The following is a 22,940-nucleotide window of genomic DNA, read 5'->3' as shown; positions in this document are numbered from 1 at the left end:
AAATCTTTAGGAGAATTCCTTCGCTCATCATGAAAATCTCCCGTTTGACGAATATCTGCATTCTTGTCACTTATCAGCTCAGCAGTAAGTTGACTTTGTGTGAAGAAGTGAAACTTCGATCAAGCCTTTTAAACATTTTAATAAACCGCGGCTTGAGTCCGCTATGTCTATTAATAATTACTTTTTCCATCATGCCCAGCTTTGTTGAATAAATATTCTAAGCGTTTAGACCTTATATGGTAGAAATGTCGGTCGAGTGTCTTCTGGATTTCAAACCTGAATCCCGGACGAGAGCAATTCTACTATTGTACAGTTTAAATTAATGTCCAACTTTTTTGCACGGGAAAAGGTTCAGAAATAGTTTTTCTTTCTTTCTCCAGCTGCTTCAATAATAATGAGTTTATTTCTCGAAAAATCTGCAGAATTCTTGATCAGCTGGTTCAATATCTTCACAAATTGTCATCCCTTCTTTTTTCCATATTTGGTTATAAAGTAACTGAATAGGCAAATACTTGTTTATTCGAGAACATAAACAATACAATACCTGAAGCACACCTGCCAGAGGGGTTATAAATTGATTATGCACTGTGTCCTACAAGGCTGATTTTACATAAACGTTCAAACATTCCCCGATCTGAGTTAAGGACCGGGTTAACTTTAAATCTATGGATCTGTTCTTGACTGGTTCATCTTCTAAAACATGTGGCGTCCCTATATAATAAACGTCTGCGAACACACAAAAAGACGCTTGTTTTAGATTTGAGCTTCAATTTGGATCTCTGCAGACTTATTCAGTTTATTATCATTCCAAGTGTTTTAGCTCATATTTTATTGCATTATAAATCTGACAACAAATGGCGTCATTTTTAACTCATACACGTTATGCATGATGCATATCTTCCATGTTAGCTTAGAATTTGCAGATTATTACTGCAAATTATCCAGTTCCAGCATACGATATTTTAAATGCTTTGATGTCCGTTCAGTGAGAAATAAACCCTTCTCCAAAATGGCGGCCGAAAATTCGAATAAGTTAAAATTAAAAACGTGTACCAGCACTAGAAAGAGCACTTTTACTTTAGTAACCCTTCAAAGTTTAATCATATCAGGAGTAATATCAGCTGAGAAAATGTAAGTTGAAAAATGAAAAATTTACAGACGTTTGTATGACTGGGGGTATGACGTTACGGTATACCTCCAGTCATACAAACGTCCGTAAATTTGTCAAATTTCATCTTACAGTCCTCAGCTGATATAACACCTAGAATATGCTGAAACTTGGCAAGGTTACTAAAGTAAAGGTGCTCTTTCCAGTGCTGGTATCGGTTTTTCATTCAGTCTAATTTTAGCTCATTCAAATCTGTTGCCGCCATTTTGGAGGAGGGTCTATTGCCTGTATGTAGCTTTCTATTCGTTTATTGGCACATGCATAAAGAGTCCTCAGTTCTTATAATTCTTTTAGTTTATTTACACGGGGTTTTCTAAGAACGTTACGTTTCAAATAATTCTAGTATCAAAATGAATCAAAAACAAATGTAGCGGTCATTAGATGGGCTACTTTACTATGTTACGCTTTCATCAAACCATGACTTGTAGGTGGTTCCTTCGTAACCACGCGTCTTTTTTACACGTCATAGATTGTTACACATCATGATGGGAACATGAAATACTTTTCGGGTATTGTCCCTGGCATTCGCATTTATGTCTGGTAAAAAGTACTATTCGTTTGTCGAATCTCAGATTAAAAAAAGAACAATAATAGTATATAATAAAGGCCTAAAACTAAATAAATCAAAACTAAAAATATATGAAGAAGATAATACTTGCAATAAATCCTAAATTAACAAACAATCTGGGAAGAATTAGCTTTCTCGTTTCCCCTTTGGTGCGAAAGGCTACGCGGATCTTTTAACCCCACCTACCCCAACCCCATCCCACCACCACCACCACTCGCCTCCCACCACGTTTTGTCAGTGTAACTTAAAAGTTTGTAAATCATTTGTTTGACGCTTAGCCAGTACGTAGTTCTTTTTTTTCCCTTAATATAAACTTTGATGGACAACTGTATCAGGTCTCTAGACAGGATCACTCGTCATTCTGGCCTTCACTCTTTTAGCTAATTAGCAGCTAACTCGGGTGGAGAGCACTTCCTGACAATTATCGAACCACTTCCGAATAAAATTACTTCCGTCAACTAATTCTGTCCTATAATATTACGGTATAAATATTTATCAAGAAATATTTGTAACTTTTTGTCGTAAGAAATCTTTGTAATGTTATTAAATTTAATCGAAGAAATTAGTCATACGCACTACTGCATAAATTCGAGGTTAAACAAATAAAAGGTTATGATGATATAATTACATTAACTATGCACCAGTGCTTTGACAACATCTTCGCTGAGAATAAAGGGGTTTGATTCTTCACAGATTCTTCAACTAGGACAGCGGCCGAAGGATGGCGATGACATCAATTCTGTAATCACAGTAACCTGCCAGCACTCAGCATTCCTTAACAGTTCCTAACGATGTTTGTCCTAATATTGGCCTTTCAAACTTTAAAGATTTTTGGTGCATCTGATGATCTGTATAATGCAACACTCTTCCAACCGTTTTTGGTTGAAGCGGCTACTGATCATATCATCAATCCCGTTGACTCTCGTTCTAGTTATGGCCACCAAATCGTGATTTTGATGGCGTCCCAAAATCACTCCACGTGTGACAACTTGAAGACCCATGCCCACATACACGGAAGATCTGAGACAGGAAAAGACGGGACATGAAGCACTATTCCACCTTTCCCGCCATTTTGGTTTGATCCATCTGTCCAGTTTAGATGTGCAGTTGTACCCAGCATCGTGACACGTGTTCGGGGCGTGGCCTTGACATCCCCAAGTACCAACTCTCCAAACCGTGGCCAAGTGAGTGCAATTGCGAACACGTGATCGCCTTTAGAAGTGTACCTGTACAGGAGAAACAAGAAATAACTTACAGAAATGAAAGACTATGGCCATCAACAGCAAATCATTCCTGAGTGCGGACATTTTAAGTTAAGCCAGTCGATCTTGTGCATTTTGGACGTCAGCGGTACAACATCATATAAACAGAATTCTATATAAATTTTGTGTAATAAACAGTTGCAAGAAGATTGTTGAACGGAAACAAGTCATAGTACTAAGCCCAAACTTTTACAGATCTGATTTTGAAAACGCTTCAAAGAGCTCTAAAATTTCACGTTTGCTCAGCAAAGCACAAGGAATACAGCTTGCAGAACTAAACACTTCTGTGCTTCAAACCGATGATATCACAGGTAACAGCTTGTCAGGGAGACCCAGTATGCATAGCAGGCATACTTGAGGAGGGGGACTGGGGAAATCCCTCTCCCCAGTTCTCCGCTAAGAAAGAACATGTGCTAACGGTTGATTTTTCTAATCAGCTGTCATGCCTTCGCTGGTATACCTACCACACATCACGGCTGACTGAATCATTCTGGGCTCTCCAAGGTCTGGTCTTATATATTGCATCGCCATTCACTTTTAACCAGTCTCCCATCTGAGTGAGTCGCTCCTGGAATATCGGCGAGATGGTGCCGTCTGAGGCAGGTCCAACATTCACGAGTAAATTGCCACCACAACTGTCCAGGAAGAGACACAAAAAGAGCGTGGTCATGAGCGGTTTCAGGAATTTGCGGTAAGAGGGGTTCAAATGCTAACGGTAGGGACGTCCTAACAACAATGCACGACGGCAACGCCAAGGAAAACGTCGCTTAGAAATAAATATTCAGGCTGTGATTATTCCAGCCCGTTCAACTTGTAAACGAATTATCATCCAGGAAAACCATTAGAAGTAACGACGTTTAAGGCGAGAAAGGGAAAGAAAATTCACCTTCTTGTGCCTGCGTGCTCCTCAAAACGTTGAATTTAGTGATTCACGCCGTTAGGGAGCTTTAGCAACGACGACGGCGACGGCAACGAGAACGTCAAAAATCCGAAAACAACAACTCTGCACGTGCATAACATTTTTTGGTACATTTCTTTGCCGTCACTGCACGACAGGGACCTGATGGGGCGTTTTATGGAGGACGTAAACAACGACTAGGAATTTTTCTTTCTCTTTTAAACTTGGGTGCGGTCTCCCAGAATTCAACTCCAGGAAATTTTAAAAAACCTACATTTCACATTTAAAGTGAGTTGGAATAATTGCGGCGACTTTTGAAAAAACGCGAATTCATTTTGATGATGACGTTTTTCAAGCTGCCGTCGCCGTCGTCGTTGCTAAGGAGCTGTTTTCATGGAGGGAGGAAGATGCTAACAATAGGAAGATCCTACAAGGAGGATCATCCTAGCGCCATAGGTTTTCTGTATCCAGTTTACATGCAAAAGGTTGTACCTGGCCCTAGCGCTAGGATCTTCCTAGCTGAGAGGTAGGAAGATCCTCAGGCTAGCACTAGGAAAATCCTAGCACCATGTAAACTACCTTCGCTCGGAAGGTCTTAGTACTAGGCGCAAGAAAAACAAACATGGCTGCGGCCGGGCGTTCAATTTCATCTTGCTTAATTTCCTTCTCCACTTGGTAACACCCCCGACCGAAATTTCTGCATGTAAACCAAACGAAAGCCATTGTCTTGCTCAGTAAGCCTTTTTGTCGCCGTCGCAAGGTCCCTGGTTTCACACAGCAGACGCCTAAGAAAATTCCTTGAAGTATATTTTACCTGAGGGTCACCAGGATTTTCTACGACATTATCTCTGTAAAATAAAAACTAATTTTCATAATAAAAAACTACACAAAGCCTCGCTTTCACAATGAGGTTCAAAGCAACTCGGAAATGACCTATTTGTCGACTTTCTTACCTGACTGTTGTGACAAGCTGTCCAATTAACTCTTCAATGCCGAGGTAATCTTTAAGATTTGCATCTCGACGAAATCCCCAAGAATGCCGGTCAATGGTCATGGCATTCTCCCACTTTCTCTTTAGAAGTTTGCCTGTATTTAAGGGTAAAGTAAAGGTTTGTTTATAAACGAAGACATCTCCAGATGGGTAACTTATAGCCACGGTTTGTGTATCTGTGCTTCCACTTACCAGGATTGTACCTATCCTCTCCAGTGCACACCCCACCGTGCTGGCACCGACAGTACTTTCCCCATCTGTCATTCACAACTACTGTGTCTTTTACTGGGCTGCAAACACAACATATATTGTACATCAACCAGCTAAAAAATGATGAGTTTGTTTACCTACACTGGGATGGAAATGAGTTGTAGAAAGAGAATGACCGAAGGACCAACAGCAGTAAATCACTCCGAATCAAGAAGGAACAAAAAGAGTGAATACACACTGGATGTCCAGAGTTTTTTTTAAAACATTTTAAAAAAGGCAACTAAATTGTTTACAAATTAAGGACGCAAAATAATTGTGCCTTGAAAGAGATTCCAAATCAATGACCTTTGCGATAACAATGCAAACGCTCTCAGCTATCAATTGCTTAGTGAAGAACTAAGAAAATCAGTTGTTAGTTCAATTGTACTTATATTGCGCTTGATCGAATGATCGAATGTGCATTACAAATGGATATGAAGTACCAAATGCTTAAGACGAAAGTGTTTCTTAGAGTTTTTATGTACTTGATGCGGCTGCAAAAGAACACTTCGAACCCGTGACCTTTAAGAGAAAAGCAATCATTCTGATTCACCTGTACTCAAATTATAGCTACGTTTCTTTAATGGCTTGACAATTTCTGGGTGCTCCGATCTCTTTTCCAGTCATCAGATCATGTGAAATTCCTTCGTTTAACTAATTCGTTTTGTAAGAAGTTGAAAAGAAAAAAAACTAGGATGGTAATCCAAGAAGCACTTTTCGAGCGAGAACGCGAAATACAACTACCTTTCATTGAAGAGCCATGTAAGGAACTCTTGACTTTTCCAATATGTGGCGTTCGCTTCCCAGTCCCCGTCGGTCCACAGGTAGTCTGGTTTGTAAGTATTCACAAGATCGTATAACTGCGGCTTCATAACAGCCTGATGGAGAGAAGAGAATTCTTGACATATTTTCAACAACGAACAATGTATCTGAAAAATAGTATAGCTTAGATGTAGTATAGGTTAGATGTAGGTACTTTGATTTCGGTTTCATGCACGACCCGACACAGTCGTTAGTCGTAAATACAGAAGTTCATTTATAGACAAACGAGCAAACCGTGAGGAATCTGGATGAACATTCAAAGAAAGATTCCTACCTTGATGTACTCATCGGTTTTATATCCGTTCGCTTTGTCTTTTAGGTAATGAGGATTGAACCACTCGAACAATGAGTAGTATAAGCCAAATCTCACTAGTGGGTCAGTGAGATTGCGGAAAGCTTTGGCAAGTTCATCTGGAAGAAAATACACATAAAACAGATTATAGCCTTAGTCAGAAAGTAACCAATCACTGCAAACGTAAACAGCGCAATGAACCAATCAGAACTCGAAGCAAATGCATGTAACCGGAGCCAAACGCGGGGAAACGCGCAATTGGTTTTGGTTTTGCTCCTCATCGACAGAGAAAGTGGCACGAGTTTTGCCAACCAATCACGGAGCGTAGTAAAGCAAAACCAAAGCAAACGCGTAATTACTTACGAAACTCAATTGAAAACCGCTCTATTGTAAACTCTTCTTTGGATTATTCTGTTATAACTGAATGTATGACTATTCTCACCAACAATATTTCTGTGAGGCCCAGTATCAACGGAATTCCAATTCCAAGCCGCGCTTGAGTTCCAGTTTGTAAATCCTTCATGGTGTTTGCTTGTAAACACAAAGTATCTGAAAGAAATCATTGACAATTTTATAGTGATCTAGTTGCATCGTTGTCATAGGTTTTGATGACCACGTTTTGTACAAGAACTGAAGTCTCTTGGCATTTTCTGTCAGTGGGACGAACGCGCAAAAAATGTTAGTTCGTCTGAATATGCATCCCTCCCGTGCGAAGACTAGCACGGGATGGATTATGTCTTCAGTCTGACCATCACCTAAGTGCGTCAAGAAAGAGGTACTGAGCTGCCTGACACACCGCAATACGAATTGCTCATGTTCTTGTACAAGGCAAATTTTACATGAGTCAGGAACAGATAAACGAATACCGCACGCACCATTCACCTCAGGATGTAACGGTTTCCTGATATAAAAACTGTCAATAAACTGATTCAATGATAACCCTTCTACAGCGACTGTTAAGGCCACTCTGGATGTACGTTGATCGCTAGATAGTCACACAATAAGAAAGGCCGGTGTAGGTTACGGTTTTGATTGAACCGCTTTCACATTACTATGTTAATCGCCATACCTTGCTCCAGATCTGGCCACCAATTCGGCCCACTGTCTAGCATCAAAGAACTCGGCTTTGAACAATGGAGCAAACTCACTGTAGCTAAATCCTGGAGGAAAGTTCTTTCTAGTATAGTTCAGATACATCTGGAGCTGCTTCCCTTTCCATTTGTACCAAAACCATTCACTGCCAAAACTGGGGACAGAATACACACCCCAGTGAACAAATATTCCAAACTTGGCATCGTCATACCAAGATGGAATCTTTCTTTTGCCCAGCGAATCCCAAGAAGGTGAAAATTTTAGCTCTTCAGAGTCTTGATGCTCTGATGCCTTCTTTCTTTGATGAGTAGTGAACCTTTCCTTCTCGTGTGCAGCTGATTTTTTACTTCCAATGTGGTTATTATCCTCATTTTGCGTGTGATGCTTGGACGATGTAGGCGTTCCTGAATTCTTTCCCTTCGCTTTCCGTTGACGTAAGTTCTTTTCCAGTGCAGTATCGCTCTTTTTTGTGTGACTAGCCTTGGATGGTTTCCTTGTGATAGTGCTTTTTGAACTTCCTTCTTCTTGCCGCTGAGATGTTTTCGTTGCACTATGTTTTTTGGCATCATGAATACTCCTATGCGATTTAGATGTCAAAGTAGTCTTTGTTGTCTCTCCCTGTTTATCTTTACGAGACTGCTTATGCGATGTAACCTCACCCTTTTTTCGGTGACCATCTCCGGATATCTTTTCTTTGTCAGTGCGGTTTCTTTTCGCCTCTGGTTGCCGAGACTTTTCTCGCACTTCATCCTTTTTCAAGTTATGACTATGCGATTTTGAGGTCTCAATATTCTTTCTCTTTCCCTGTTTATCTTTACGAGACTGCTTATACGATGTAACATCACCCTTCTTTCTGTGACCATCTCTGGATATCTTTTTTTTGTCAGTGCGGTTTCTTTTCGCTTCTGGCTGCCGAGACTTTTCTCGCACTTCATCCTTCTTCAAGTTATGACTATGTGATTTTGAGGTCTCAATATTCTTTCTCTCTTCCTGTTTATCTTTGCGAGACTGCTTATACGATGTAACATCACCCTTCTTTCTGTGACCATCTCTGGATATCTTTTCTTTGTCAGTGCGTTTTCTCTCCGCTTCTGGCTGCCCAGACTTTTTTCGCACTCCATCCCTCTTCAAGTCATGACCATGTGATTTAGAGGTTACAATATTCTTTCTCTCTACCTGTTTATCTTTACGAGGGTGCTGATGAAGTGTGCCCTCACCCTTTTTTGTGTGACCATTTTTATACGTCTTCTCGTTATCGCTGCTTTTTCTTTCAGCTTCTGGCTGCCGAGATATTTTTTGCACTCCATCCGCTGACGTCACAATATCCTTTCTCTCTCCATGTTTATCTTTACGAGAGTGCTTATGCATTGTACCCTCATGATCACTGCTTTTTCTGTGACCATTTTTGTATTTCGTTTCTTTGTCGCTGCCTTTTCTTTCTGTTTCTCGCTGCCGAGATTTTTTTTGCACTACACCCGCTTTCGAGTCTTTCTCATTCTCACGTGATTCTGACACCACAGAGCTTTTTCTTTTCCCTTCATGCTCTTGTTCGTTTGACTTTTTAGGAGATCCAGTCTTTTTTGCGGGTTGGTGTTTCTGTCCTTTGGGTAATTTTATTTTCTTTTTATCATGCTGTTTAGTGGGAACTGGTTCCACATCAAAGCCTTCAAGTTTGAACGATTGTGGCGGAAGTACTGCTACAAAGTCTCTCTTCCTAGAGTTTCTTTCATTCAAACCAGTTTCCATCCTCTTATAACTGTCTCTGTGGTTGAACTTATCGCTGGCAACACCTGGTTTAGAAACAATATAATTCCTGTCCAGATGGCCGCGTCCGGCTGGTCTGTGATCATGTCCAGAACTTTGATTCACTATATTTCTATGATGTGCTGTAAAACGTTTCTTGTCCCTTGAATGTCTTTCGTGATTTGATTCTCCATGGTGAAGGGAGCGTGGCAAGGTATCCAAAGATGAAACCTTGCCAGTATTCCTATTTTCTGGTTTGCCTTCTTGATACGTTGTTTTGTGACGATTTTCCACTATTGTAATTATTTTGCGGCTAATTTGTCCCTCTTCGTCTGAACGTTTTCTACCTTTCTTAAAACCCCTTTGCTTTCCTTGAGTTTCAAAACTTTGATGGTTAGAGGGTGAGTGGTGAGATCTCACTGAAGCCCTCCTTCCGTCAACTTCTCTAACGCTAAAGTAAAATGGCAAAGAGTATTTCTTCCCTGAAAAATGTCTCCCAAAATCATCTGAAATGTAACGTTGTTGCTTATTGTTTTCTTTTGAGACAAAATTCCCTTTATTGGGAGAGTGTTCTTCGTGAGGTATATTACTGCTGTGGCTCGCATGGCCTCCGTAACGTCTGTGTTTGAGTTTTACTTTATCCTGTATCTTTGTTTCTTGCCTGTCACGATGATCTCTCTGTCTTCCAACCTGTTTCTTTTGGCCTTGATTCTGCAACGGTTTTGTCTTGCTGAAAGAATCATCTACCCTTACTGAATCACCAGAATCACCTCCTTGGTTCTCATAACCACTCCGATGTCCACTGTATTTGTACTTTCGATTATTATTCGAAACCTGCCATTCAAACTTGTCACGGTGCTCGTGATTTATGCTATCTGATTTTGTTTTGTGACCCAATGAACTACCATCGGCTACGACTGTACCTTTGGCGAGGCCATGTGTTCGTAGATAATCGAGGACATAGTTCTTAAGCTTCTCACGATCAAACAAAACACTTTCAAGGTTCACAAAGTTGTCATTTTTCTTAGACAGTGCTGTTGATACATGTATATGTTTTCCTTTAACTGTGGGTGGCGTTTGACTCTTTCGTTTGCTGCGCGCGGGAATTTCATCTTTGTTTTTTCTAAGTCTTCTCTCTGTTGATTTCTGCGTTCCAGGATCACCCAAAGTGCCAACGATTCGAGCGGCTAACAAAAAGCAAAGTAAGGTGAAAAAACCATTATTCATCGCTGTTTCAAGATGAAAGACGACGGTGTTGAAAAAAAAAAGATAAGCCCAGTTTGCCTTTGAATGATTTATGATTTGGCCCCTGCTCTCGAGCATCATGCGTGACTCTCACCCACCTGCTTTCTCTTTACACTTGAGCACACCAGAACATTCAACTGTTACAAATACCTAATCTTTAAATTGACTGTATCAAAAATTGACGTAACTTCGCGTCAAAAGGGCAGGGAACGCTGATTTTCTATCGGAAAGATCGGCATATACTTCATGGTGGAAAGCCACAAGTGCACCGTTTATACATACGTTGTGTAATATGAAGTAGTGTGTCCTGTCACTAGTAGTTGTCAGTAGCCGTACTTAATAGTAGTAGCTTGGTGATTTTCATTCTTTTTTAACATTCGTTAATGCTGATATAACTGATAAGAAGGGGAAATACACCTTAAAAACTATCCTTTGTTATGCGTCTTTCGCTGTTCTTATAGATTTTTTCTGACGAAAAAAAAGGGAAAAAAAGGGAAAATATGTAGTTCCGTGTTATTCACGAATGAGAAAATAGGTGCCGCCCCCAAATAAGCCAAGTCCAAGCAACAACCGTGGACGATAATCCTGCTGGTATACGTTGGATCAATTGTTGATCTGATCGGCTTAACAAATACAAATGATAAAAGAAGCAGAGACCGATACAACGTAGAATTATGGTTTAAAGGTTACTATATTTCGGCTGGCCAAACCAACCTTCTTCAGGTACAATGAAAATTTACATTGGGACATATGCTTATATAGCTGACAAATATTTGCGCAATAGCGGAACTAGTTAAACTAAATTGATTGACAGTATAAAGCTTGTTGATGCACATGGAAATATGGCCGTATTAATCGAATTTTACAACCTTCACCTCTCACTTGAAACTGGATTGCGACCAAATGTTTTAACAGATTTTGATAGACGATGGATGGAACTTTCTACTGATGCGTAGAAGAGCCTGTGACTACGAGCCACTTTTGCAATTTATTCCTTTGAGCTTGGGCTAAAGCGCATGTTGCTATCAGTGCTCAAAGTAGACAAACTTTGCTCCCTTAAATTTATTACAGTTATAACTGATCTTATGATTACAATTCATCACATAATAAACGCGGAGGGTCATCGTTCATAACTATAGCGAATTAGGAGGTTTGAAATTATCTGTTTTCTCCAGAACTAACAGCTGCAAGTCTTGCAAAATTCACGATCTCGCCAGTGGGTTAGGAACACAGGGTATATTTTTCAGGGTGCGAAAAGTTCGAATCACAAAAAATTAAAAAAAAATTAAATTCATCCTTTCGTATTTCATACTTGTTACCTACTTCCCACGAGAAGTTGATTGAAGCGTTATCAGCGAAAGCTTATTTTTCAATAAAGATTGAATACGAGGTTTTTAGGGAGGGTTTCTCTTGATAAGTTCAGGCACAATATTTTTTTAAGGAACCTGAAAAAAGGGAATAAACGAGGAATTTTTTGAACAAATCGGATTCGCCTGACAGTGGGATTTAAACTCATATAATGGGGATGAGTCTAAGCGTGTAATAATCTGTGGTGTTGTAATAGTATAAGCACTGATGAGAAAGCACATAAAGAAACTGAAAATTCCAATTAACGTACGAGTATTGAACTGGTCCTAATATGACATAGAAATGTGTACTATGCATTTTTGTAAATATATTAGCTCTTCATTATCTTAACGGTCGTTTCCGGTTCTACAATCTTGGACAAATCAAATGAAAACTGAAGACCACCCCTCCCCACCCCCATTTCAATGATGGAAAAATGGCGCGTTTTGTTGTGTTGTGTTTTGTTTTTGTGGGGGGAGGGAGGGGCGTTAATTTCTTTTTTCTGTCCAAGATTGTAGATCACGAGGGATTTTGTTACCCAATCAGGGCCAATCATAAGATAATTAAACAATAGCTTTTCGAAAAGGTCAATCGCAGAGGATTACTCAAATTCTGCTACCTGCTGGGTGTCTACAAGGATTAGTGCGACCATTTTACTTTCGAGTGGGGGTGGGGGGATGGGTGATTTTTGTTTGGGCAAGAAGTTTATTCCAAGCCTTTACTGTGATCAAATGTTTTCGTTATTTTTGGTGTACTATAAGACTATTTTCTCGATGCAAGATTTTTTTTATCGTTCCCGAGGTCTTTTTGCAGGATATTTTTTTTTTCTGAAAACACCCTCTACCCCCCGTCAAAAGTTACATGGCTGTAGACACGGCTAATTTAATATTCTTTTGTTTCTATTAAATTGCCCAAGGTCAGATATCGAAAGTGAAGCACCGACCGTGTTAAACTTGCGGCCATTTTTGGGTAAATTTCGTCTTTAACGCAGACTACCTCTCCAGCTACAAAGCTTAGATTTTGGATTTAGGACAGTCTTCCAAGCTATAGTCATGGTAAGTGCGCATCTTAGTTGTCAAGTATCGATATTGCAAATCCTAGTTGCACATTATCATTCGGCCCCGGCAATTTTTAATGTTGGTCCAAGCGACTGGTCTGTGACTGAAAAAGATTAGATAGGAGTTGATAACCCTCTCTCTTTTGCCAAGTAGAGCGGCTTGTCTCTCGGGTTGCAAAATGTTTATAGAAGTTTGCCTTGATTTTTATAGTGTAGTGACCAATTTTAGCTTCTTCTGTGTCGCTTGTTCGTCGAGCCGCCGTTGAAAAGGGCGGTAAGAAACAACGAACGTGCGGTTTGCTGCGATTTCTGTCACTGGTTTCACCCGAGAAGTCAACGTTGGACATGCAGCTGGAATGTTTTAACACCGAAAACCCTAATCTCCAGTGGTTCTGTCAAGACTGCAAGCAGTCCACGGGAAGCAGTCCCTTTCTGGATAATCGAGAGGTCGCGCGAAATAGCTGCGCTGTGAGCGCACCCTCTCGACTAACCAGGAAAGGACTGCTTGCAGTCTTCCCTGTAGTGGTTGTTCTGAACTATGGCGAAAATGATTGCAGCGATTCAACCCCTATTCAAACCCTTCCACGCGTCAACCATCCGATGTTTTCTCATCTGTCAACAACTGCCTTGCAGTTCATCTATGCGTAAATTATGGTCTGGAGGGAAAACTACCCGAAATTCGCAAGTTATTGCAAAACTCTTGCCGGGATAGTCTAGCTGTAACTGAGACCGAGTTGGAAAACGCTATTACCGATGGTGAATTAGGAATTGAGGGCTATTTCGCAATATATCTGTGACATATCAGCATGTTATTCTTGGTTTTCACGTGACGTCATAAAAAACTGAAATTCACAACAAAACGCAATTTTGGGTTTTTATCTACATCACATAAAAGAAAATATAAATTTCAATCGGCTTGCTTGTTTTCAGTAGGATAGCATTCTTCGTTTTGAAAATAGAGTAGTTTGAATTTTAGATTTTTGCGTAGTGCGTGACAGAAGGATTCAGCTGCTCTAAACATGCCACGTACATGAAAACATCGATTTGCCTCGTGCTTTTTTAGGTCTGATCAGCTAACATGAAATAGAAACGTCTATATAAATGTGTGAAAGTTCAGCAGGGAGAAGAAAGGCTTTGAAATAGCCAAAGTGAATTCCAGATGTTTTTGCTGGTTTCCGGCCGCCATGTTGGTGGCTATGTTGGTGTCCACCAACATGGCGTCCCATACTAAACTCTGTAATTTTCCGTGGTACATTTTCTCGAATAACTCGATTATGAGATATCGCACAGCCCCGTGGCTATCACACGTTGTTTATGTATCACTCTTCTCCAAAATATCAATTTCTTGACTTTATCTATTGAATGGTTGAGGATTTAATTTTTTTACTTGCGTGACGATAACCACCTATATGTTATATTTTGTATACGCATATTTAAGTAGGCGAACACGTTTATGTAAATGCAGAAAGCACACGCGGCCTGTGTGTAGGAGTCGGATGAAATAAAGTCTTCGACAACATATTACATGGTGGCAGCGGTGGGATGCGAACCCACGCCTCCGAAGAGACTGGTGAAAATTATCCGCCTCCGAAAAATATCATTGCAAGAGTAACCACAGGTATCCCAAGCTGTATGAGCGTTAAAATAAAGACCTTTGTTTTGACCTTTGTAATTTGAGTGTCACGATGAGTGTTACGCAATGGCGTAAATTATAAGGGTTTGTATGGGAATTTACGATCGTGTTTTGGAATCGAAAATAAAGGGCATGAAGTGGAAAAAAAATGGCTTACCTTGTCTCCTCGGTATCTTGCCAGTGTTTGTGTGCCGTATTTTGGCCATTTCAGCGCGATTTAGTGGGTTTTAGGTTTGCTGATTTCCTCTCTATATATAATCTCCCATTTTTTTTATCTCAGTTAACCCTTTAACCTCTAATATCAGAGACACAATTCTCCTATCTTGTCCTGTCACTTTTCTTATAAAAGTACTGTGGCAAAGTTATTAAAATATCAAGAAAATTCACCTTGGGCGATCATATCCTTAATTCTCATAACTTAATGGGTTGAATAAGCATGGATATTACAAGGAGAAATTCGATGCTGATCACTGTTAGGAAGATTATATATAGAGAGGAAATCAGCAAACCTAAAACCCACTAAATCGCGCTGAAATGGCCAAAATACGGCACACAAACACTGGCAAGATGCCGAGGAGACAAGGTAAGCCATTTTTTTGCCAATTCATGCCCTTTATTTTCGATTCCAAAACACGTTCGTAAATTCCCATACAAACCCTTATAATTTACGCCATTGCGTAACACTCATCGTGACACTCAAATTACAAAGGTCAAAACAAAGGTCTTTATTTTAACGCTCATACAGCTTGGGATACCTGTGGAGTAACACAACCCACAGACTGGAAACGACTTCCCCGCCCCTCCCCCCCGCTCCTACTTTTTTTGCTCCTTTTTGCCCAATGCCCTCGCGCGCTTGCCCCGCTTGGCTTGAAGGAAACGGAAACGACTGCTACGCAGGCTACTGGCAGACGAATAAAAGAAGATTCTTTGGGATGTTGGCTGTTTTTGCACTATAAAATATTCGCCGGCGGATCGCGGACTTGCGACTCACGGCGTCCACTGTCAAATGAGGTGATCGCGGGTGGCCTCGCGTTGATAACATAGTTTGCTCGCAATGCACGATGGGAAGCGTGCAAACCCTCCCCCCCCCCCCCCTTCATCTAACCTGCGAGCAAGCTCTCTTGGGGGCAGGAGGTGGGGGGGGGGGCAGGAGGGGGAAAGAGGAGAGAGCTTGCAACGATGAAAACCACGTTAAGTGACCGAAAACTTCCTAATAAAAGATTATTATTATTATTATTATTATTATTATTATTATTATTATTATTATTATTATTATTATGTCTCAGGAATTTTCATTTCTGCATCGAAAAAGTCGATGCAAAATTCTGATTGGTGGGTATTGTATTTGGTGCTTACGTCATTGCTCTTCGCTTGCGTCGTGTTGACAATACAAAAATGGTGGAAAGCGGGCATTCTATTCGTGAAGGTTGCGAGAATTTCTTGAAATAACTTAGGTTTTCTCTGGAATTATGACCCGAGCAAAGTTAAGCTGCCAATGCTTTACTTCAAAGTAGCGATGTTCTTGCAGTTTTAGCTATGATATTTGGCACAAGTTTGATATTTATACCTTTTGCTGCCGCCGCAGTAATTGAAAGGAACCAACATCAAACAATGTTGGTTGTTTGCCCATTGCAAAGTATCATTATCGATTACTACATCGCAGAAGCAAGAAGAATGGGGATGTCTGCCTCTTCGAGTGCCGATATTTCAGATGGAGAGTAAAGGTCGGCCAAATTTTAGCTTTTGCTTGGTGTTTTGCTCAGCTGAAATAAAAATTGGACATCTATCGCCACAAATTAAAGCTTTCTGAATATATTGCCTCAATTCCGAGTGCTTCAGTACGGCGTTAGCAACGAATTGCCAGTTTTTTAGGGCAATGTTTTGTAGACGCGCAATGATTTCCTTTTGATCTGGCACTCTAACTTCTGGTTCACAACATCACAAATTTCACACGGGTTGAATGTTCCCATGAAACCATATTGTCGATATTGAGAATTGCGTCCTCGTTCTCGGAGAACCGGCTGCAAAACTGAGATCCTCCCGATTTCCTTGCACTGCTTCTTTTTTCCCCGGCCGGACTGTGTCCAGTTTTCGACATTTCTTCTGTCGAGTACCGTATTTACTCGAATAAGCGCCGCCCCCGAATAAGCGCCGCCCTCGATTAAGCGCCGCACATGGAGCGGAATGGTTAATAAGCGCCGCCCTCGAATAAGCGCCGCAGCTCCGGTGCGGCGCTTATTTGAGTATTTCCATAAAATGATAAAAATACACTGCAATCGCTGCAATGCGGTTCTAAGCCAGCAATGGGAATTTACTGTCATCAATAGTGATTTTTTTCAGTTCGAAGTGAGTATATCTTGATGCTCTTTCATTCAGTTCTCTCTTCAAAATGTTCGCGTTCTTCAGTTCTTGCGTGAAGGCTGTAAACTTCGCAGGTACGACAAACCCAACCTCCCTCTTTCTCTTCCCTGTAACTGTTGCAGCAAGGAAATGTTTTGGCTTTGTGGTATGAGCCTTTTAATAAGCGCCGCCCTCAAATAAGCGCCGCCCTCGAATAAGCGCCTCACAGGAGACACGAACAATTAAATAAGCGCCGCGGCGCTTATTCGAGTAAATACGGTAATTGACACTGACGTCGGCAAGGTTCGCTTGACCCTTGGGACGACATTTGTGACCCCGACCTTTAGGTCAATCGGCTTTCAGTGTGCTCACAATAAAGTCAAATCCGTCGCTAAATTTTCTAATTTTTATGGCACACGGTAGGCATACTCGATCAGAGAAACCAAACCTTTAGAGAAACCATAGTTTTTGTCGGCAAGGATTCCCGTCTTTCGAAGTGTATCTGCTAACATTGTACCTTTCACGTGTTTGTTTACGTTTGCTATCGTTTCCGGTTTGCGCTGATTGGCCAAATTCTGAAAGCAGGGAGCCGCGGGAAGTATTGGGGGCGGCATTCAAATTCCTGAGACATCGTTGCAAGCTCTCTCCTCTTTCCCCCTCCCATCGCGATCGAGCTTATGGAGTAGTTTGAGTAACAAAGATAGCGTGATGTTCAGTCTAGATATATGGCTTGCGTTCAGCTACTTGTCGTCATGCCGGAAATTTTTTTTACGATAACGTAATGACCCAGGCGGTGTGCGTCACCACCCACAAAGGGTGCTGGGTAAAAATGTTTGGCCAGCCGAAATATAGTACACTCTAAAACGTATTTCTACGTTGCATCGGTCTGTGCTTCTCTTATCATTTTAATTAAAGCTGTATAAAGTTAACAACTGATCCAAAAACCTGGAGCTCCTGCACAGCCGCTAGGAATCGTGTAAAAATTGATCCACAACGCGAAAATTTCGTACAGGAGGGACCAATTTACTGAGACCGATAATAGCAAGAAATTTTGGCAAGTTGACGAGAAAACTAATCCCACCAGTATGGAACGGTTTCTTTTCCTTTACTTTGTTATTTGCCATCTGCTGGATAAATATAGCAAGCCAGTAGTTGGACGATAAAGCATCCATGTCCTCCAGATTGTCCTCGACAGAACACACGAGGTGAAAATCGTAATCTTTGAAAATGGTTCCGACTTCTAAATCCGGAAATTTCAATGTTCTCGTCCTTTTCCATTCACGTAAAATTTCCACCGCCTACTTATCTTTTTACTTCGTGCTACATGGTCTAGCTTCACTCATTAAAGCAGAATCTCCTTCGACTGTTCTTGGAACGTCTAAAACGGGAGTTACCCTGTACATGCATCCATCTTTCACAAGCATACGCGAAAATGACTTCACAAAAAAGTCACGACCAGGCCAACTTTGAATAATTTACCCACTTATTCTGTAAGTAATACAATACAATAATATATTACAACAATACAACAAAAGATTCTTTAAGAAGCCATATCAAAAACTCGTGCTTCGGGTTTCATCAGGGGTTCCAAACACCGAGAAACTGATGAAAGCACCAAGCCGCTTGGGCCAAGTGCTTTTATTGTTTCGAGGTGAATAAAACCCTGGCTTGCATTTGTTGTTGATATTAATATTACATGTAAACTAGTCAGCGTAAGAATAGCAAGATCTGCATATGAAAAGCAGTGAGGTTTGTATCAAAACAAGGTCACCCCCAGCCTCGCTTTCAATCCAAGGCCAGGTCACTAAGCACACAACTGTAAAATGGGCTATTAGCGCCATGGCACTCTTTCAAGTAAATGCGGTATACAATCAAGAATAAAAATGAGATTTATTTCAGAAATATTAATTGTTACTTTCATGTTCTCTTAATACAGTCTATGTCAGGGATCCAGGTGGGTGCTGAAGTCGGCACATTGTTTAATGAAATGAAGCTGAGAAGCACAAACAAGTATGCATTCTTTAAAATTGAAAACAAGAAGAAAGTTGTTGTTGACGAGCTTGGTGATCCATGCGCAACGGAAACAAAAGAAGATGACAAAAAGCAGTTTGACGCAATGAAGGAGAAAGTCACTGCAAGCAACGAGCCACGATACATTTTGTATGATTTTGGATTTACCAACAAGGATGGTAGGATAATCAAAAAGATAGCATTCATCTTTTGGTAAGTGAGGCTGTCTGTGTAACTTTTAATTTGCGACCGAGTATGAACATTTCCTTTATCCTTGAAACAGTCAAAATGCATTGTAAAAAGATATACAGTCGAACCTTCCGTCAGCGACCACCCAAAATGTTTAGGTTTAGAGGTCGCCTACAGGAGGTGGTCGCTTACAAGAGTCCAGCCACAAGTGGTCTCTACCAGGAACAGGTGTGACACATGTACTTATTCTAAAAGAATTACAGTACGTGCAGTTCCACGTATCAAGAAAAGCGGAACAAATTTGATAACAATAGCCTTTGTTATACGACCTAAAATTGACCCTATATGGCCTTTAGGAGCAATGGCGGCAACAGCTTCTAAATACTCGCGGGATTTTTCAAAATTTCCGATTAGCATACGAGCAGGAGATTTGAACGATCGGTAAGACTGAAGGGAAGACAAACTCTCCCCGGGGGAGGTGGTACTGGTATAACTCTTTTGGTGCAAATAGTTACTGTGGGGTGGCTGGTAGGGCGAGGGTTGCACTCAAAAGTGAAAGCTGCCGTGTAGGTTACAGGTATGACATTGCCACTGTTTGCTGGCAAAAGATCTATTCAACCGCTTTATCTAGAGGCGCACTACGCGTGGCACATGCACTGGAGGTAAAAGCATGCATTTGGCCAGCGATTAATGCCTGGAAGCGCTGCGAACCTCGCCGAAGACCGGTACTAGAGCCGGCAACACTGTTGAACAGTAAACTTGGAATGGCAAAAAAACACCACGCGTGACTCAATCAACATTTCCTTGAAACTTTATTTCAACATAAAGGTTAAAGGGCGACTTTAAACTATCGCTACTCAGTAAAAATTTCAACCGATCGTGTCGCGAGAATATAAAGTCTCAAGTTGCAAACAGTCGTTACACCTCACAAACAGAGGGTGGTTGGCCTGTGTCTCAAGTTGCAAACAGTCATTGCACCACACAAACAGAGGGTGGTCTGCATGTGTAGAGAGGCTACATTTCGATAGGCGGAGCAGCTCGTTTCAGCAAACATCAAACGCAGCCATGAAAACCTTAAAAAGGAGCTTACCCCAAAAATCTGAGGAAACGACTTGGCTGAAATTAGAATACGAAATTTTACAGAGCGATAAATCTTCCATCGGCCGGTCCAACGTAATCGATAAGATCAGGATGCAAACACTGAAATGTACATACAGCCGAACACAACACTTCATTTATTTCTATCTCTGGCCGCAGAATATATAAAAAAAACCCGTTCAATTAACTTTACAGATTCAAGGCAATTATGTGGGTGAAAGGTTAAGGGTTAAAATAGGAAACTAAAACTTAAGCTTCGCAATTAATTTCATTCGGCGTCTAGTGTGAGCGATATGATCGATTCACCAGAACAAATGTAAACACTGAAAGTTTGCTAATGCACAGCGACAATCATCGCAACGCTTGCTGTATTTCTATATTTACGTTCACTTGGATAAAACCAAAATAGCAACTTTAACAAGATTGAAAGCTTTGTCCGATATTATAAAACACTGACGGAAGCCGTCGTTTGAACGTAGAAATGAATATTACCATACTGAAAACATGAAGGGTTTGGTCACGTGCTAGGCAACCAAATTTGTTTACATGTACCAAGTATCATTCGGTAAGAACACGACGCGAGGAAGAAAATTATGGAGAAAACAAGAGCGTTTTATTGTCGATTGGCAACCACGTAGAAATCACCAAAAGAACGTGTACGTCCACCATTGCGTTGCATCACGGCGAAAGGAATCAGAGTGCGTGTTAAAAAGCCCCGTCGCTAAACGATTTAACATTGCTATACAACATTTGCTAGTTCAACAATGTTGAAAAGCCGGCTAAACGCTTCAACATTTGTGAAATGTGGACCGAAATATTTGATGGAAAGCAAAGCATTTTCTTAACAAAAAATGTGAACACACGTCATCAAACATGGGGTACTAAACGTTTCAACAATATTGAACTGACAAGTGTTGTACAACAATGTTAGATATCTTTTAGCCGAGGCCTTAAATTATTTTGCGTGTTAAGAAAATAACATTATGTACATAATGCATTTCCGCAATGCGGCATGGCGTCCAAGAATCCTTAAAGCTTAGTTTGATGCGAGTACCGCTTTTAATACAGTTACCCGGCTATTCAAATTTGCATTCTCGAGTTGGCTCACATGAGTCTTTGATTAACTTGGCCATGCATCTGGGGACACTTGAACCTACCCAAGGCCCCCGCCCTCCCATCCTGCCCTCTCGTACTGTCAACATGTAGTAGCGTTTCGCAAACGGCTGTTACCAGAGCCCATCCTTTCAAGGACCACGTGACCAAAGAAACGACGGGGTCTGGGGACGAAATACTCAGCACCTAGACTAACACCTAACCACATTTTCGTATCCGGTTTGCCAGGCAAGAAATGCTCGTGCCCAGGCCTCCCGCGTCATGTTTACGTTGTGTTGTCCTGACGTTGAACGCAATTATAGAAACTGCCAATCATAATCTATTATATCTACGATTTTGACAGTTTAATTGTAAGGTAAGCTGAGTATACTTCACCACGTAAACTGCCGCTTATAAGGCTACTGCTCACCTACCTGTATAATTTAAAAACGAATACATCCGTTATAAGCCCCCCTCTAACTTTAAATCGTTTCAGTTTGTCAGTACCGACAAACCGACAGTTGTTGTCAGTTGTCGATTTGTCAGTAACCTCGGATACTTGCGTCAAAAACTGTTGGTTTGTCAGTAAAGCCACCTAGGGTCCACCTAGGGTTTATAAGCCCATCTAAAACCCATTACGAAGTTGTATAAGCGCAGGGCTTATAAGCGGCAGTTTCCGGTATTCAGTTACAAGGTAAATTAAATTTACAGCAATAAGTGTTAAGGTTGGTGTTAATCAGTGAATGATCTCCTTTTCTGTTTTAGGTGTGATGAAAATGCAAAGATTGGAGACAAAATGATATACGCATCTACTAAAGACACAATCAAAAAGACTTTCACCGGTCTAGGGCTTGAATTCCAAGCAAACGACAAGAGCGATTTTGATTACAAAGCATTTAGCGACGAAGTGGAAAGAAAAGCTTAGAAAACGTACACAAGAGCACGAAACATGAGCTTTACCACGTTTCTTTTTCGTTTTGTTTGTTTTCCATTTACATTTGAGATGAAAAGAAATATCAATTACTGTCACCCATTTTATACCTGTAGCTACCTGTAATCTCTGATCGTTAATTTGATTTAACAACAGACGGCTCTTTTTGAACAGGTTGCTACTAATTCTTTAATTTGCTTGTAAACACTCGATGGAGGAGCATCTTTATTATAATAAAAAGTACTGGTACCGTCCTAAAAAAAAAACTTATCTGCGTGTATTGGCTTGTATCGTACAGTTTTTGATTTGTAGTATGATGTGTTAAATTAGGTCAAGTGAATATGGAACGAATAAAGTCTGTTAATGCTGGACATGCAACTGTGAGTCATATGAAAATATTAAGCGTACCTGAGCTAGCCCCTGTCAGCTGCTTTACGGTAATTTCATTTGTTTTACGTGTAAGTTTGTTTGTGTGTAAATTGTGCACCGTCAGAGTTATGGCAGTTTATCGAGTTATCGATTGATCACGCCTGGATTTTATTACTTTCAATATGATTAAAACATTGGTCCTGAATTTAAACACTGCAAACAAAAAACAGCTTTTTAGGCCCCGGTTATTACCGGCAATTTCAAGAAATGGCCCTCTTAAGGACGGTGCCTACTATTGTTCCTGCGCATATGCTCTGCGCATCTCGTGATACTCGGGTTTCCTATGGGTGGTGCCTACTAATACAGGGATATTTTTGCGTGATTTAAAACTATTCGGGGAAAGTAGAACTTAGCAAGTGCTTTTCGTATCCAAACAGAAAATTGGGGGTAACCATGCATTTTTCAGAGATAATGAAGCTTCAATTTGGAAAAAAAGGCCATACATTGCTTTGTATTTTACTGCTTTTTCCTCTAGTTAGAATAA

At 40.7% G+C, this 22,940-nt stretch overlaps 2 protein-coding genes across 2 annotated transcripts; one reads left to right on the top strand and one right to left on the bottom strand.

The window, feature by feature from the left end:
* Positions 1-836: 836 nt before the first annotated feature.
* On the bottom strand, positions 837-10,390 carry LOC146461024 (uncharacterized). The gene is made up of 8 exons (XM_085087305.1): positions 7,320-10,390; positions 6,693-6,799; positions 6,233-6,369; positions 5,881-6,014; positions 5,080-5,177; positions 4,850-4,982; positions 3,463-3,633; positions 837-2,962 (listed from the first exon to the last, which is right to left on the bottom strand). The coding sequence occupies exons 1-8, from the start codon at positions 10,310-10,312 to the stop codon at positions 2,707-2,709; spliced, it is 4,029 nt and encodes a 1,342-aa protein (XP_084943431.1). The 5' UTR covers positions 10,313-10,390; the 3' UTR covers positions 837-2,706.
* Positions 10,391-12,584: 2,194 nt separating this feature from the next.
* LOC146461023 (uncharacterized) lies at positions 12,585-22,398 on the top strand. The gene is made up of 3 exons (XM_085087254.1): positions 12,585-12,732; positions 18,644-18,930; positions 21,862-22,398. Exons 1-3 carry the CDS (start codon positions 12,730-12,732, stop codon positions 22,019-22,021), a joined length of 450 nt encoding a protein of 149 aa, XP_084943380.1. The 5' UTR covers positions 12,585-12,729; the 3' UTR covers positions 22,022-22,398.
* The last annotated feature ends 542 nt before the right edge of the window (positions 22,399-22,940 follow it).

The sequence above is a fragment of the Pavona decussata genome, unplaced genomic scaffold (assembly GCF_977016875.1).
Source record: "Pavona decussata unplaced genomic scaffold, jaPavDecu1.1 SCAFFOLD_202, whole genome shotgun sequence".
Classification (NCBI taxonomy): Eukaryota; Metazoa; Cnidaria; class Anthozoa; order Scleractinia; family Agariciidae; genus Pavona; species Pavona decussata.
Note: the sequence above shows the minus strand (reverse complement) of the source record. Positions and strands in the feature narration are given on the sequence as shown.

Bases quoted from the DNA above. Each gene is read 5' to 3' on its own strand.
- LOC146461024 (XM_085087305.1), bottom strand. From the start codon at position 10,312: ATGAATAATGGTTTTTTCACCTTACTTTGCTTTTTGTTAGCCGCTCGA. The intron at 6,015-6,232 runs GTAGGAATCTTT...TCTCTCCATCAG, and splicing joins AAACCGATGAGTACATCAAG to GCTGTTATGAAGCCGCAGTT. The intron at 5,178-5,880 runs GTAGTTGTATTT...TTGTGTTTGCAG, and splicing joins ACATGGCTCTTCAATGAAAG to CCCAGTAAAAGACACAGTAG.
- LOC146461023 (XM_085087254.1), top strand. The intron at 18,931-21,861 runs GTAAGTGAGGCT...TTTCTGTTTTAG, and splicing joins AAGATAGCATTCATCTTTTG to GTGTGATGAAAATGCAAAGA.